At 40.1% G+C, this 16727-nt stretch overlaps 1 protein-coding gene across 24 annotated transcripts in view; it reads right to left on the reverse strand.

Annotated features, from left to right (window-relative positions):
- Positions 1–16727, reverse strand: part of LOC139537721 (disks large homolog 2) — a 337098-nt gene that overhangs the window by 161329 nt on the left and 159042 nt on the right. For all 24 annotated transcript variants that reach the window (XR_011667590.1, XR_011667591.1, XM_071339347.1 and 21 more), the window contains one exon: positions 310–393. Coding sequence is in view for 22 of the 24 variants with exons in the window: in XM_071339347.1 (XP_071195448.1) it covers positions 310–393 (84 nt within the window). In the remaining 2 variants the exon portion in view is untranslated. The remainder of the gene's footprint in view (positions 1–309; positions 394–16727) is intronic.

The following is a 16727-nucleotide window of genomic DNA, read 5'->3' on the forward strand; positions in this document are numbered from 1 at the left end:
AAAATGTTCAAACCAACTCGAAACAATATCGAATAAATATATTTCCATCAAGCTCATACTGTACGTCCAGCATACTGTATACTGCCCCTAATGTCAACCTATTTGATCCTGATGGAGTGATAAGGGACAATATCCCCAAGGCCTGAGTGCCTTATGATATGATATGAAAGAGGTGAAGTCATCTCTGTGTACAGCACAAGAGTGGCTAGTGGCATGCGAGTGGCATGGATGGGTGCCCTGCCTGAAGCATGGGGAGAAGGATGGCATGAAGATGGGGCCCGAGGGACAGTGTGAAGGTCTCTCTCTCACCCAGGGAGTGCTCATCAAAGCGGGGTTCATGCATGCCGGGGGCGGGCCAGTGTGTGGGGACCCCTGCACCGCTGCCGGCCTGTTCTGTGGACAAGAGAGAGCATTCTAGAATTGACCACAAGGGGGAAACCCTTAACATGATATCTGCACAACAATACAAAATGTCTGCTATGCATCTCCATTCTATATGTGGTACAGGCATGGCTCAGCTGGTAAGATCGTGGTGCCAAGCATCCTTGGTTACAATTCCACATACACATACTATTGCTTTGGATAAAAGCTTCTAGCAAGTGGCATAAACTGCAAAAGATTATCTTATGGCCACAGAAATGATTTGAATTCCAAAATGATGTGCAATTATCATAACATAACGCTGAATCCATTTTATCATCAAAATTAACTTTGTTGTATCAGAGGACCTCTATCCCAAGGGAGAGCCGGGTCGTATATATCACGTGTCTAAGAGTAGGAGTGCTGATCTAGGAGAATTTTTGCCTCATAATGAATCAGATCATTATGGACAGGAAGGACCTGATCCTAGCTCTCCTACTCTGAGACAGATGATACATACGGGCCCCTGTATACTTCAGCTGATGATATCTTTCAATCTCTAAGTTAAGAGGACTTGAAATTGTACTGTGTCTCAAGTTAAACAACACATTTGTCCAACTCAGGAATGCATGCAAACTCAGAAAAACGTCTTATGCAAACGGAAAAAGGAAACAGTGCACGTAAGAGCACTGAGATGCCGACACACACACACACACACACACACACACACACACACACACACACACACACACACACACACACACACACACACACACACACACACACACACACACACACACACACACACACACACACACACACACACACACACACACACACACACACACACACACACACACACACACACAGAGAGGAGAGGGGTGCATGTGGGGAGCCGAGTGCAGTGCCCGGTTACCCTGTGACAACATGGCCACTCCAGATGAACAAAAGAGCAGATAAAGGAGGCAGATAATTTCACATACACATTTTCAGAAGGAATTAAAAGTAGTATGGGTTGCTTTTCCATGACCAGAAGAAAATCAGTTGCACTTTACATTCCAGTGCCCTTATTACAGTGTAATTATTCCTGTAATTACAGCAAAACAAATATTGTAATTACTCATTATTACACTGTACTTCGGGGTTACTTAGGGTTATGGCTAAAGAAAGGGTTAGTGTTTAATGAGTAGTTACAATACTTCTTACACTGTAATGACATGAGTAGTTACACAGTAATAATGGCACTGTAATGTAAAGCGTTACTCAGAGATCTCATTAGCTCTAAATGTATTCTGTGATTCTTTGTCACATCCTTTTTCTGCTTGGGTATAATTGCATTTCATTCCATCCCACTGCAGAGCTACCCTGAGTATACAAAACATTAAGAACACCTGCTCTTTCCATGACATAGACTAACCAGGTGAATCCAGGTGAAAGCTATGATCCCCTTATTGATGTAATTTGTTAAATCTACTTCAATCAGTGTAGATGAAGGAGAGGAGACAGGTTAAAATAATATTTTTAAGCCCTGAGACAATTGAGACATGGATTGCGTATGAGTGCCATTCAGAGGGTGATTGGGCAAGACAAAAAATGTAAGTGCCTTTGAACAGGGTATGGTAATATTAGGACGTTCTTAATGTTTGGTATACTCAGAGTATACCGATGCAGTGATATGCTAATGTGTGGTAGACCCATAAGTAGGCACAGTTTACTTGAAGTTGTTTAGATACTGTATGATGGATAACACATATACTACCACCAGGATTGTAATGTCTTTGTATTACAAGTAACCACTACACTTTGCACCAGTAACTACTTTAAACACGCATTTGGCGAGTTGTGAGGCCACGATCTGCAGCTGAGTACTGTAACTAACAACATTTTGGTTACCAGAGTAGTTCTGCAATAACTATATTGCATTAGAGTGAGGTAATGTAAATTGTTACCCATTAAGACTGACTTTTTATAGTGGCCTACATGTTCAGGCTGCCAGAACCTCTCAAAATCATTGAGGCATCATCCAGAAAGAGCAGAGCTTTTTCTTTTTTAAGCATTTTCTCCCTTTGAACATGAGTCATCTTGAGCCACCATTGACGACAGTGTGTGTGTGCATACAAAAAGATGATTGCCAAACTCAATGCACGCAGAGCATGGTGGTATAGTGAAAAGTTGTCTTTATTCAAAGCATCGGAAATATATTCAGAGTTAAGAGATAGTTCCCTCCAAAATTATATTTTAGTATGTTGTTCATTAGTCCACTGTTAATTTGGGCTAGTTTTAGAGTTTGTTAGAGTTTTTAGTTAGGGCTGTCAGAGTTAATCAGTTAACTCAAGTGAACTTTTTGTAATTTTACGTGCACACTTTCAATTGTGATTAATTGCATTGTCTGAAAACATTCAAAATACACCGAAAACATCAAAAATACATAATCTATACAGCTAAAAACAACAATGTGATGTTAAAACAAGTTGAAATTGAGGTAAAAGAAAGGATTGGATTCAACCACCTCGGTAGCTTGCTAGCAAACATAAAACCCAAACATTGAAGCGATTTAGACCAGACTGTATGCTGGAAAAACACTTGGTTTGTTAATTTAGATTAAAACGAAACCGCTGTTAATTAAATACGAACACCAAACGTGTTTTAGAGTGGATTCCGCAAGGGCTAGCTGGCTGTACTACAGACACCTGTTGTCGTCGTGGGAAAGACTAATTGTTATCTTTTTGTAAAACAACTGGTTGCAGTAAAGAGCCAACCTGGATACTAAGGAGATCCTGCAGGAAATTGACGTGTACCAACAGCTTTACGCTATGGAGGAACAACATACTCCATCATGGAAAGATCCGACTTTAACCCGACAAAAAAAAAAGAAAAACAGATTAATCTACAGACACAGACGATTTACTTACCATTGAATTAGAGGCTAGTGCTCTGGTTGGAATCCATGCAACACTGGAAAAGTTGTGTGAGGAGATAGCAGGGCTGAGGGGTAGTTTGGAGTTTAGCCAGAGTGAAATTCTCACGCTCCAAGGAGAGAACAAGGCACTCACAGCCAAGGCTAAAATCCACGATTCCAACATGGATTGTCTACTCAGGGAAAACAGGGTGATGAAGGAGTCGCTACTAGACACACAAAATCGTAGCATGTGTGAAAATATTTTTTTCTGGGATTCCTGAGGACGCATCCAATAATCCAGAGGGCGCGATCAGAGAATTCATGCCATCCGCCTTGAAACTTCCTATAGAGTGTAAACAAGGTGGCTTTCCACCGAGTACACAGACTTGGAGCTCGGAGCGACAAGACCAAGGGTCCCCGACCGATCATCGCAAAATTTGAACACTACCAACAAAAAGAGCTGATCAGTCTCAATGACCAATTTCCAAGGGAGATAAACAAACGTCATAAGAGACTGTATCCGGTACAGAGCCAACAGAGGGAGAAGGGTAAGCGTGCCTTTCTCATTGTGAACAAACTCTTTATAGATGGACAGCTATTCCGAGACAGCTCCATAACACCATAGCTGTACTAAATTCTACTGGGACTTCAGGTTACGAAAAAAAGAAAGCATGGGAACTGTAAAAATGTGAACACTATAAAGTGGATATGAAAACACACGTACTCATTTACATGCTCGCATACACATACACACTTATACATACACACACACACCTTATCTCGCTCTCTTTCTCTCTTTTCTCTTCTCTTCTCTCCCTCTCTCACCTCTCTCTCTATTGTCGAGAACTGTTTTATAATTTAATATGTTTCATGTGTTTCTATCATTTTTATGTATTTGTCTACAAGTTTATATATGTTTACAACAAGCAAGGGGATGATATCAGAATAGGGGCATTGGGGAATAATAACATATTGTAAGGAATACATTTGTACTGTAGTGAAGCCATCTCTAGAGTAATGCAAGGTCTCTTTCATGATCATGTGAAACGTCAATTGCTATGGAAATGCTGGGATGTGTTTTTCAATAATGTTAAAGGTAATAATGATGCAACTATGACGGTGATACGATATGGATTACAATTATCATCATGAATATTACGGCTATACGCACTACATGTTACACACATAGACACTCAACCATGCAAAGTTATTATTTATTTGGACAGCACACATTATAGTCGTACTCTTATACAGACATTGTGCATACTCTCACTAAATCACATCCAATATCATACACATCAACCTACTCAGATTTACTACACATGTAATATCTTGTCTAAATTTTCTAACATCTGTGGCATTGGCTCACAGGCAAACAGACAAGGAAATAAAACAAATATTGCTAGAACCTATTTATTGAGTTTTAAATATCAGACTTTTGAAACCTTTAATTTTGACCGTCATAATACCTCTGATGGCAGTAACTTTACAAGTACTAATTATGGTCAATTTAGACTGAGAATAGTATCTAGTTATGGTAAGGGGTGAAATAAGTATAGCTAGTTATAATTGTAACGGTTTAGCAGATTATAAAAAAATAACATCAGTCTTTACGTGGCTAAAAGAAAAGGAATACAACATATACTGTTTACAGGAAACTCACTCTACATACTTAGACGAAGTTGCATGGAAAAAGGAATGGGGTAGTGAAATAATTTTCTGTCATGAACAAAGGAACTCAAAAGGTGTGATGATATTAATTAACAAAAATGTTGATCTGAATGTGCAAATAGTCAGCAATGATTCGCAAGGAAGGTGGATCTTTTTGAATATGAAAGCGGACAAAAAAGAGATTTGGCTCATTAATCTATATGGTCCAAATCAGGATGATCCATACTTCTTCGAAAATATTTATATCAATTTATTGAACTTACAGGCAACAAATGATCATGTCATTATGGTAGGAGACTATAACACAGTGTTAAGTGCCTCAATGGACCTTAACTTCTTGAGGGCAGGAGGCAGCATTTTCACTTTCGGATAAATAGCATGCCAAAATTCAACTGCCTGCTACTCATCCCCAGAATATAATATATGCATATTATTAGTATATTTGGATAGAAAACACTCTGAGTTTCTAAAACTGTTTGAATCATGTCTGTGAGAATAACAGAACTTATGTAGCAGGCAAAACCCTGAGGACAAACCATTCAGAATTGTAATTTTTTTGATGTCACTGTCTTTTCAATTAGGTTTCTTAGAGACACCAGATTTCTAATAGACTTGCTTGCAGTTCCTACCGCTTCCACTGGATGTCACCAGTCCTTGGAAATCGGTTGAGGTTATTCCTTTGTGTAATGAAGAAGTAGGGCTATCGTAAATGAGGGTCACATGAAGTTAATTTTTTGAGAGAGGCACGTTACGAAAAAAGTTGCGTCAGTTTGTTTTCTTTTTGTATTGAACACAGATCATCCCGTCTTCAAATTGATCGATTCAAATTGATCGACCTAACGTTGTATTACAAAAGTAGTTTGAAATGTTTTGGTAAAGTTTACATGTAACTTTTGATATATTTTGTAGTGAAGTATATTTTGATGATTGCGTCCCACCTGCCCCAGAGAGGTTAAAGGTAATCCCTCTAGAAACTATCATCACCGTGCCCTTAAGGAAATCACAAATATTATGGACACATTAGAAGAGACTATGGATATTTGGAGACTAAAAAACCCAGAACTAGTGAGATATACATGGAGGAGACTTAATCAAGCTAGTCATCTTGACTACTTTCTTGACTCTTTCATCAAAGGTTAAAAAAGTTTTAATAGGAGACAGAATGTGATCGGATCATCATCTAATTGGCCTTCACATAACTCTTATAGAATTTCCACGTGGACGGGGATATTGGAAATGTAATCTAAGTTTACTGGAGGACAACTTATTTTTAACTAAGACAAAATTATTTAGAACTGAATTTTTCCAGTATAATATAGGTTCAGCAAATCCCCTTATTGTTTGGGATACCTTTAAATGTACCTTCAGAGGTCATTCAATTCAATATTCATCAATAATAAAAAAGCAGTTTCTAGCTAAAGAGACAAGACTAAAAAGGGAAATCCATGAACTAATAGTACAGGTAGATAGCAATAAAAACGATACTACAGAGATACAAAATAAGTTAGAGGAAAAACAAAAAGAACTTGAGGAACTTATTCAAGAACGATCTAATGTTGTCACGCCCTGATCTGTTTCACCTGTTCCTGTGATTGTCTCCACCCCCTCCAGGTGTCGCTTATTTTCCCCAGTGTATTTATCTCTGTGTTTCCTGTCTCTCTGCCAGTTTGTCTTGTATGTTTAGTCAAGTCAACCAGTGTGTTTTTCCCATACTCCTTTTCTATTCTCTTTTTATAGTCATCCCGGTTCTGACCCCTGCCTGACTCTGGACTACTTTCCTGCCTGCCTGTTCATCCTGCCTGCTCTGACCTTGATTCTGCCTGCCCTTCTGGTTTTGACCTTTTTGCCTGTCCACGACCATTCTCTTGCCTACCCTTTTGGATTAATAAACATTGTAAGACTCCAACCATCTGCCTCCTGTGTCTGCATCTGGGTCTCGCCTTGTGCCTTGATAAATGTAATCTATTACAAAAATAAAGCAAACTGGATGGGATTTGGAGAAAAATGCACAAAATTCTTCCTGAATCTCCAATACAGGAAAGCTAACAAAAAATAATTTGCAGAAACTCGTTACTGAAGACGTCAGCTATGATTCTCTGAATTATATTTTAAAAGAGGAAGCTAAATATTTTAGGCAGATGTTCTCTTTTCCGTCTCACCCTCTCCCACTGAATGAAGATTATGGTAAGGAATTATTTCCAAATAATATATATATATTTTTTATTTAAACAAATGTACAGAATGATCAGTGCGAAGGCCAAATTACAGTGGAATAACTTTTTGAGGCTATTAAATCCTGAAAGGAAAAACCCCAGGGCTTGATGGCATACCGGTAGAGGTATATCAAGCCTTTTTTGATATACTAAAAGCTCCATTGTTAGATTGTTTTAACTACTCCTATAGAAATGGTAGTCTGTCAGGTACTCAACAGGAAGGTCTGATTTCTCTACTATTAAAACAAGACCCAGATGGCAAATATAAAGATCCAGTCTATCTAAAAAACTAGAGGCCCCTTACACTTCAATGTTGTGATGCAAAAAGACTAGCAAAATGCATAGCACTCAGAATGAAAAGGGTTTTAGCAGGTATAGTTCATCCTGATCAGACAGGTGTTTTACATGGACGATACATTGGAGATAATATACGACAACTACTAAAAATAATAGAACATCATGAAACATCTAAGAAGCCAGGCCTGGTATTTATAGCGGATTTTGAAAAGACATTTGATAAAGTAAGACTGGATTTTATTCATAAATGCCTGGATTTTATCAATTTCGGTGATTCTCTCATAAAATGGGTAAAAATAATGTATAGCAACACCAGGTGTAAAATAGTAAACGGCTACTTCTCAGAGAGTTTTGAATTGTCAAGAGGAGTAAAACAAGGGTGTCCACTGTCACCATATCTATTCGTTATGGCCATCGAAATGCTAGCTATTAAAATCAGATCCAATAACAACATTAGAGGATTAGAAATCCAAGGCTTAAAAACAAAGGTGTCCATGTATGCCAATGACTCAAGTTTTATATTAAGTATGCAAACTAGATCCCTGCAATGTCTCATTGAAGATTAGATAACTTGCCTGTACTTTGGACAAAAACCTAATTATGATAAGTGTACAATATTACGTATTGGATCTTTAAAAAATAAAACTTTTACATTACCCTGCAGTTTACCTATAAAAATGGGCTGATGGTGAAGTAGACATACTTGGTATTCATATCACAAAATATATAAATAAGCTCTCCACAATGAATTTCAACAGAAAACTTGTAAAAATAGACAGGATCCTGCAACCATGGACAGGTAAATATTTATTGAGAAATTGCCCTGATTAACTCCTTAGCCATATCTCAATTTACTCACTTACTTATGGCGCTGCCTACTCCTGATGATTCGTTTTTATAATCATATGAGCAAAATATATTTTTGCTTTATCTGGGACGCTAAACCTGACAAAAGAAAGCGTGCCTATCTATATAATGAATATGAATTGGGTGGGTTGAGATTATTAAATATAAAAGCACTAAACCTAAACCTCTCTAAAAGCTTCACTTATGTACTAAAATGGCGGCGGAAGAAATGGCAGCAGTTTTACGGGCGCCTAACCAATTATGCTATTATGTGTTTTTTGTCACGTTATTTGTAACTTATTTTGTACATAATGTTTCTGCCACCATATCTTACGGCAAAAAAGAGCTTCTGGATATCAGGACAGCGATCACTCACCTCGGATTAGACAAAGATTTTTTCTTCAAAAAGCAGGAAGCACAGGATATACTATTTGCCAAGAGTTTTCATCTATACTTTTCGTGGCTGTTTATTTACCACCACAGACAGACGATGGCACTAAGACCGCACTCAGTCAGCTGTATTAGGAAATAAGCAAACAGGAAACCGCTCACCCAGAGGTGGCGCTCCTAGTGGCCGGGGACTTTAATGCAGGGACACTTAAATCAATTTTACCAAATTTCTATCAACATGTTAAATGCGCAACCAGAGGGAAAAAAATTATAGATAACCTGTACTCCACACACAGAGACGTGTACAAAGCTCTCCCTCGCCCTCCATTTGGTAAATCTGACCACAATTCTATCTATTCTATTCTATTCTACCTCCTGATTCCTGCTTACAAGCAAAAACTTAAGCAGGAAACACCAGTGACACGGTCTTTAAAAAAGTGGTCAGATGAAGCGGATGCTAACCTACAGGACTGTTTTGCTATCACAGACTGGAACATGTCCCGGGATTCTTCCGATTGCATTGAGGAGTACACCACATCAGTCACTAGCTTTATCAATAAGTGCATCGAGAAAATTGTTCCCACAGTGACTGTACGTACATACCCCAACCAGAAGCCATGGATTACAGGCAACATTCGCACTGAGCTAAAGGGCAGAGCTGCCGCTTTCAAGGTGCGGGACTCTAATCCAGAAGTTTATAAGAAATCCTGCTGTGCCCTCCGACGAACCATCAAACAGTCATACTACACCGAATCATACTACACCGGCTCCGATGCTCGTCTTATGTGGCAGGGCTTGCAAACTATTACAGACTACAAAGGGAAGCACAGCCACGAGCTGCCCAGTGACACGAGCCTACCAGACGAGCTAAATCACTTCTATGCTCTCTTCAAGGCAAGCAACACTGAGGCATGCATGAGAGCATGTGTGATCATGCTCTCTGTAGCCGACGTGAGTAAGACCTTTAAACAGGTCAACATTCACAAGGCCGCGGGGCCAGATGGATTACCAGGACGTGTGCTCCGGGCATGTGCTGACCAACTGGCAGGTGTCTTCACTGGCATTTTCAACATATCCCTGATTGAGTCTGTAATAACAACATGTTTCAAGCAAACCACCATAGCCCCTGTGCCCAAGAACACTAAAGCAACCTGCATAAATGACTACAGACCCGTAGCACTCACATCCGTAACCATGAAGTGCTTTGAAAGGCTGGTAATGGCTCACATCAACACCATTATCCCAGAAACGCTAGACCCACTCCAATCTGCATACCGCCCAAACAGATCCACAGATGCCCTTTCCCACCTGCACAAAATAAACACCTATGCGAGAATGCTATTCATTGACTACAGCTCAGCGTTCAACACCATAGTACAATCAAAGCTCATCACTAAGCTAAGGATCCTGGGACTAAACACCTCCCTCTGCAATTGGATCCTGGACTTCCTGACGGGCTGCCACCAGGTGGTGAGGGTAGGTAGCAATATATCTGCCACACTGATCCTCAACACTGGAGCCCCTCAGGGGTGCGTGCTTAGTCCCCTCCTGTACTCCCTGTTCACCCACGACTGCGTGGCCAGGTACGACTCCAACACCATCATTAATTTTGCAGACGACACAACAGTGGTAGGCCTGATAACCGACAACGACAAGACAGCCTATAGGGAGAAGGTCAGAGACCTGGCCGGGTGGTGCCAGAATAACAACCTATCCCTCAACGTAACCAAGACTAAGGAGATGATTGTGGACTACAGGAAAAGGAGGACCGAGCACGCCCCCATTCTCATCAACGGGGCTGTAGTGGAGCAGGTTGAGAGCTTCAAGTTCCTTGGTGTCCACATCACCAACAAACTAGAATGGTCAAAACACACCAAGACAATCATAAAGAGGGCACAACAAAGCCTATTCCCCCTCAGGAAACTAAAAAGATTTGGCATGGGTCCTCAGATCCTCAAAAGGTTGTACAGCTGCAACATTGAGAGCATCCTGACTGGTTGCATCACTGCCTGGTACGGCAACTGCTCGGCCTCCGACCGCAAGACACTACAGAGGGTAGTGCGTACGGCCCAGTACATCACTGGGGCTAAGCTGCCTGCCATCCAGGACCTCTACACCAGGCGGTGTCAGAAGAAGGCCCTAAAAATTGTCAAAGACACCACCCACCCCAGTCATAGACTGTTCTCTCTACTACCGCATGGCAAGCGGTACCGGAGTGCCAAGTCCAGGACCAAAAGGCTTCTCAACAGCTTTTACCCCCAAGCCATAAGACTCCTGAACAGGTAATCAAATGGCTACCCGGACTATTTGCATTGTGTCCCCCCAACCCCTCTTTAAACTGCTGCTAATCTCTGTTTACCATATATGCATAGTCACTTTAACTATACATTCATGTACATACTACCTCAATTAGTTAGTTAGACAGTTAACCCATTGTTCCTAGGCCGTCATTGAAAATAAGAACATGTTCTTAACTGACCTGCCTAGTTAAATAAAGGTTAAAAAAAAGAATTTAAAAAAATCAAAAAATTGCCCGACTAACCGGTGCCCACGCACATTGGCTACCCGGACTATCTGCATTGTGTCCCGCCACCCACCACCCGCCAACCCCTCTTTTACGCTACTGCTACTCTCTGTTTATCATACATGCATAGTCACTTTAACCACACCTACATGTACATACTACCTCAATTATCCCGACTAACTGGTGCCTGTATATAGCCTCGCTACTGTTATAGCCTCGCTACTGTATATAACCTCACTACTGTTATTATTTACTGTCTTTTTACTGTTGTTTTTTATTTCCTTACTTATCTATTGTTCACCTAATACCTATTTTTTACTTAAACATTGCACTGTTGGTTAGGGCCTGTAAGTAAGCATTTCACTGTAAGGTCTACACCTGTTGTATTCGGCGCACGTGACAAATAAAGTTTGATTTGATTTGATATTCAAAATATTTACTTGAACCCTAAATGGTTCTCAAGTAGAATACTAAGAAAAGCTCATCCATTGTTAGAAAATGCCCCTTTTGCCTTTTCAAAGTATCCCTCTTTTTCAAACAAGCATTGCAGAGCTTGCTACAATTTCAATTTCATCCCCCTGAAAAGATAGAGCAAATATTACAACAAATATTATGGCTGAACTCAAATGTCCTGGTTGATAAAATACCTGTATTTATGGGAAAGTGTATTTTGTTTTGAAATAATATTGTAAATTGGAATGGAGTTATCAGAATTGTCCCGGGAAGGTCTGCTCAATCCAAGAGTACAACCAATTGATTACAGCATTACCCCAAAAATAGAGGAGGCAGGTGGCAGTGGGAGGAGGTAGGAAACTGGTCTGTCTGCCCAATATAAAGGATCAAAAGTGGCGGTGGAATAAAAATACCATTAATAGGAAAGTATACCAGTTTCATTTGAGGACCAGGATGTTGACAACTGTGCCATACAGATTGCAAAATAGTTGGGAAGAGATTTTTGATGTATTCCATGGTACAGGATGTATGAGTTGATATATAAAACAACGCAAGATTCAAGACTTCGTGCTTTTCAGCTAAAAAAAAAAATTCTCTCTTTTTAAATGTTTTTTTATTTCACCTTTTTTTAACCAGGTAGGCCAGTTGAGAACAAGTTCTCATTTATAACTACGACCTGGCCAAGATAAAGCAAAGCTGTGCGACAAAAATGACAACACAGAGTTACACATAAACAAACGTACAGTCAATAACACAAAAGAAAAGAAAAATAGAAAACAATCTATGTACAGTGTGTGCAAATGTAGAAGAGTAGGGAGGTAGGCAATAAATAGGCCCTAGAGGCAAAAATAATTACAATTTAGCTTTAATACTGGAGTGATAGATGTGCAGATGATGATGTGCAAGTAGAGATACTGGGGTGCAAAAGAGCAAGAGGGTAAGTAATAATATGGGGATGAGGTAGTCGGGTGTGCTATTTACAGATTGGCTGTGTACAGGTACAGTGATCGGTAAGCTGCTCAGACAGCTGATGCTTAAAGTTAGAGAGGGCGATATAAGACTCCAGCTTCAGAGATTTTTGCAATTTGTTCCAGTCATTGGCAGCAGAGAACTGGAAGGAAAGGCGGCCAAAGGAAGTGTTGGCTTTGGGGATGACCAGTGCAATATACCTGCTGGAGCGCGTGCTACGGATGGGTGTTGCTATGGTGACCAGTGAGCTAAGATAAGGTGGGGCTTTACCTAGCAAAGACTTATTTAAATTATTTATTTCACCTTAATTTAACCAATTAGGCTAGTTGAGAACAAGTTCTCATTTGCAACTGCGACCTGGCCAAGATAAAGCAAAGCAGTTCGACACACAACAACACAGAGTTACACATGGAATAAACAAACATACAATCAATAATACAGTAGAAAAATCTATACACAGCATGTGCAAATGAGGTAGGATAAGAGAGGTAAGGCAATAAATAGGCCATGGTGGCGAAGTAATTACAATATAGCAATTAAACACTGGAATGGTAGGGTGTGCAGAAGATGAATGTGCAAGTAGAGATACTGGGGTGGAAAGGAGCAAGATAAATAAATACAGTATGGGGATGAGGTAGATTGGATGGGCTATTTACAGATGATCTATGTACATGATCATGATCTGTGAGATGCTCTGACAGCTGGTGCTTAAAGCTAGTGAGGGAGGTAAGAGTCTCCAGCTTCAGAGATTTTTGCAGTTCGTTCCAGTCATTGGCAGCAGAGAACTGGAAGGAGAGGCGGCCAAAGGAAGAATTGGTTTTGGGGGTGACCAGAGAGATATACCTGCTGGAGCGCGTGCTACTGGGACCCACCACTGCGACCTGTACGCTCTCGTTGGCTGGCCCTCGCTTCATACTCGTCGCCAAACCCACTGGCTCCAGGTCATCTACAAGACCCTGCTAGGTAAAGTCCCCCCTTATCTCAGCTCGCTGGTCACCATAGCAGCACCTACCGTATATGGGGCTTTGGTGACAAAACGGATGGCACTGTGACATCCAATTTATTGAGTAGAGTGTTGGAGGCTATTTTGTAAATAGGAATAATCGATTTGCATTAGTGAAGAATTTTTTATTAGTATTTTTATTTATTCCACTTTTACATGACAGATGTTTTGTGTAGCTTGTTGACAATGACAATTAAATATATTTTAATTCCACTTTGTAACACAATATATCTGATATAAGAAAGCTACATTTAAAAAAAAAAAAAATGTTTAACTTGGCATTACCTGTATACCTTTGACGTTGAAATTCCCTATTCACTTACATACATTTTTTGTCCCGGTACCGGGTCACCTTCAGACACTCATGACATTGGGTGGGTGCTGCTATGGTGACCAGCGAGCTGAGATAAGGGGGGACTTTACCTAGCAGGGTCTTGTGGATGACCTGGAGCCAGTGGGTTTGGCGACGAGTTTGAAGCGGGGGCCACCCATCCCGGGTGGCGCAGCGGTCTTAGGCACTTGCATCTCAGTGTAAGAGGTGTCACTACAATCCCTGGTTTGAATCCAGGCTGTATCACACCCGGCCGTGATTAGGAGTCCCACTCATTGTAGAGCAAAACAGAGGCCAAACCGTTCAAAAGGTACGGATGTTTTCATGACGAGATGTCTCCTGGTCTGACGAAGACCGTGCTTCTCTGACACCTTCCACCGCAGAAGCGGAAGGCCGACATCGGCGGATGCAACAACAAAAAACAGACATCTCTGTCTTACACAGGTTTTGATGGAGATTTTATTTTAAATATTTCATTAGAATCCCTCGAGCTGAGCATCGGAGGCCTCAAGCAGAGAAATTATTTAAATATTTATATGTATTTTTTTTTTAAATATATTTATATTATATTATGCCCAGCTCATGAGGCCCCTTAGTGACGTGAGGCCTGAGTAAGTCCGCCAGAGCGTCCAGAATCATCACATCAAACCTGAAGAAACATCTGGAAGTTGTGCTGAAAGGCACGAAGCAGACAAAGTTCCAGCAATGCGTGAAAGAGGAGAAATCTACACACATTATGATAATTAACCAGGATCCATGAATAATGTTTATTTAGACATATAAATGTTCTCGTAACATTCCCATGAAACGTATCTAGAATGTTAAGATGTCAACCATGTTCGTTTCATGTTTGGTGGGACGTTGATGGAATATTCTCATAACCGACGGAAAACTGGACCCATGAATGTTCTTGCAATGTTCTTATTTAAGGTGTCAGAAGATTCATTTCTTATGTTCTGAGAACACGGGAAACACGTTCTGGGTTCTGAGAACACGGTAAACACGTTCTGGGTTCTGAGAACACGGGAAACACGTTCTGGGTTCTGAGAACACGGTAAACACGTTCTGGGTTCTGAGAACACGGTAAACACGTTCTGGGTTCTGAGAACACGGTAAACACGTTCTGGGTTCTGAGAACACGGTAAACACGTTCTGGGTTCTGAGAACACGGGAAACACGTTCTGGATGTCCGCCCACCGCGGAAATCTAATTAGCATTCAAAAGAATCCCCAAATATCCATCAGTTTAAGATAGAGATATCCGTTTTTTTTTTTTAAATGTGTTTCTATTGGCTAATAGCAGTAAGGACAGTTATTCAATGTGTTTCTATTGGCTAATAGCAGTAAGGACTATCTGTTATTCAATGTGTTTCTATTGGCTAATAGCAGTAAGGACTGTCTGTTATTCAATGTGTTTCTATTGGCTAATAGCAGTAAGGACAGTTATTCAATGTGTTTCTATTGGCTAATAGCAGTAAGGACTATCTGTTATTCAATGTGTTTCTATTGGCTAATAGCAGTAAGGACTATCTGTTATTCAATGTGTTTCTATTGGCTAATAGCAGGAAGGACTATCTGTTATTCAATGTGTTTCTATTGGCTAATAGCAGTAAGGACTATCTGTTATTCAATGTGTTTCTATTGGCTAATAGCAGTAAGGACTATCTGTTATTCAATGTGTTTCTATTGGCTAATAGCAGTAAGGACTATTATTCAATGTGTTTCTATTGGCTAATAGCAGTAAGGACTATCTGTTATTCAATGTGTTTCTATTGGCTAATAGCAGTAAGGAAAGTTATTCAATGTGTTTCTATTGGCTAATAGCAGTAAGGACTGTTATTCAATGTGTTTCTATTGGCTAATAACAGTAAGGCCAAGTATGTTTCCGTGGTATCCGTGGTATGACCTTCCTGAAACAGCTTAGTAAAACCCCTCCCCCGACTTAGACAAGGCTAAGACTGTTATCTAATGAGACTCTTAAGGAAACGTTCTCTAGAGATGTGGGAACGTTTGTTGTTATCTGGGCAGTAACCACCACCCATCTGGTCCCTCCTACCCACTCGCACGCTGCAGAAACAGGGTGATAGTGAGAGGGCGGCGTGTCTTTATTCACAATAACCAGGCTAACTAAAAGTCACCACCTGTGACAAACTACACACACACACAGAGAGAGAGAGATAGAAGAAGTGGGATTCCTCCTCTGCTCTGAGGGTGACATGGTTACAGGGCGACATGGTTACAGGGTGACATGGTTACAGGGCGACATGGTTACAGGGCGACATGGTTACAGGGCGACATAATGAACAGGGGGAATCCATAAGGAACAGGGGGAATCCATAATGAAAAAGGGGGAATCCATAATGAAAAAGGGGGAATCCATAATGAAAAAGGGGGAATCCATAATGAAAAAGGGGGAATCCATAATGAAAAAGGGGGAATCCATAATGAACAGGGGGAATCCATAATGAACAGGGGGAATCCATAAGGAACAATCAAATTTTAATATAATATTATAGTGTTGAGTTAATATACCTTAACTGATATTATTATAATATATTGTTTAGTTAATATATTATATTAATGTAATATTATGGTGTTGAGTTACCATCTCATATCATTGTAATATCATGGTGTTGAGTCACTAATTCATATTAATGTAATATTATGGTGTTGAGTTACCATCTCATATCATTGTAATATCATGGTGTTGAGTCACTAATTCATATTAATGTAATATTATGGTGTTGAGTCACTAATTCATATTAATATAAT

This window comes from Salvelinus alpinus, chromosome 13, assembly GCF_045679555.1.
Source record: "Salvelinus alpinus chromosome 13, SLU_Salpinus.1, whole genome shotgun sequence".
Lineage (NCBI taxonomy): Eukaryota > Metazoa > Chordata > Actinopteri > Salmoniformes > Salmonidae > Salvelinus > Salvelinus alpinus.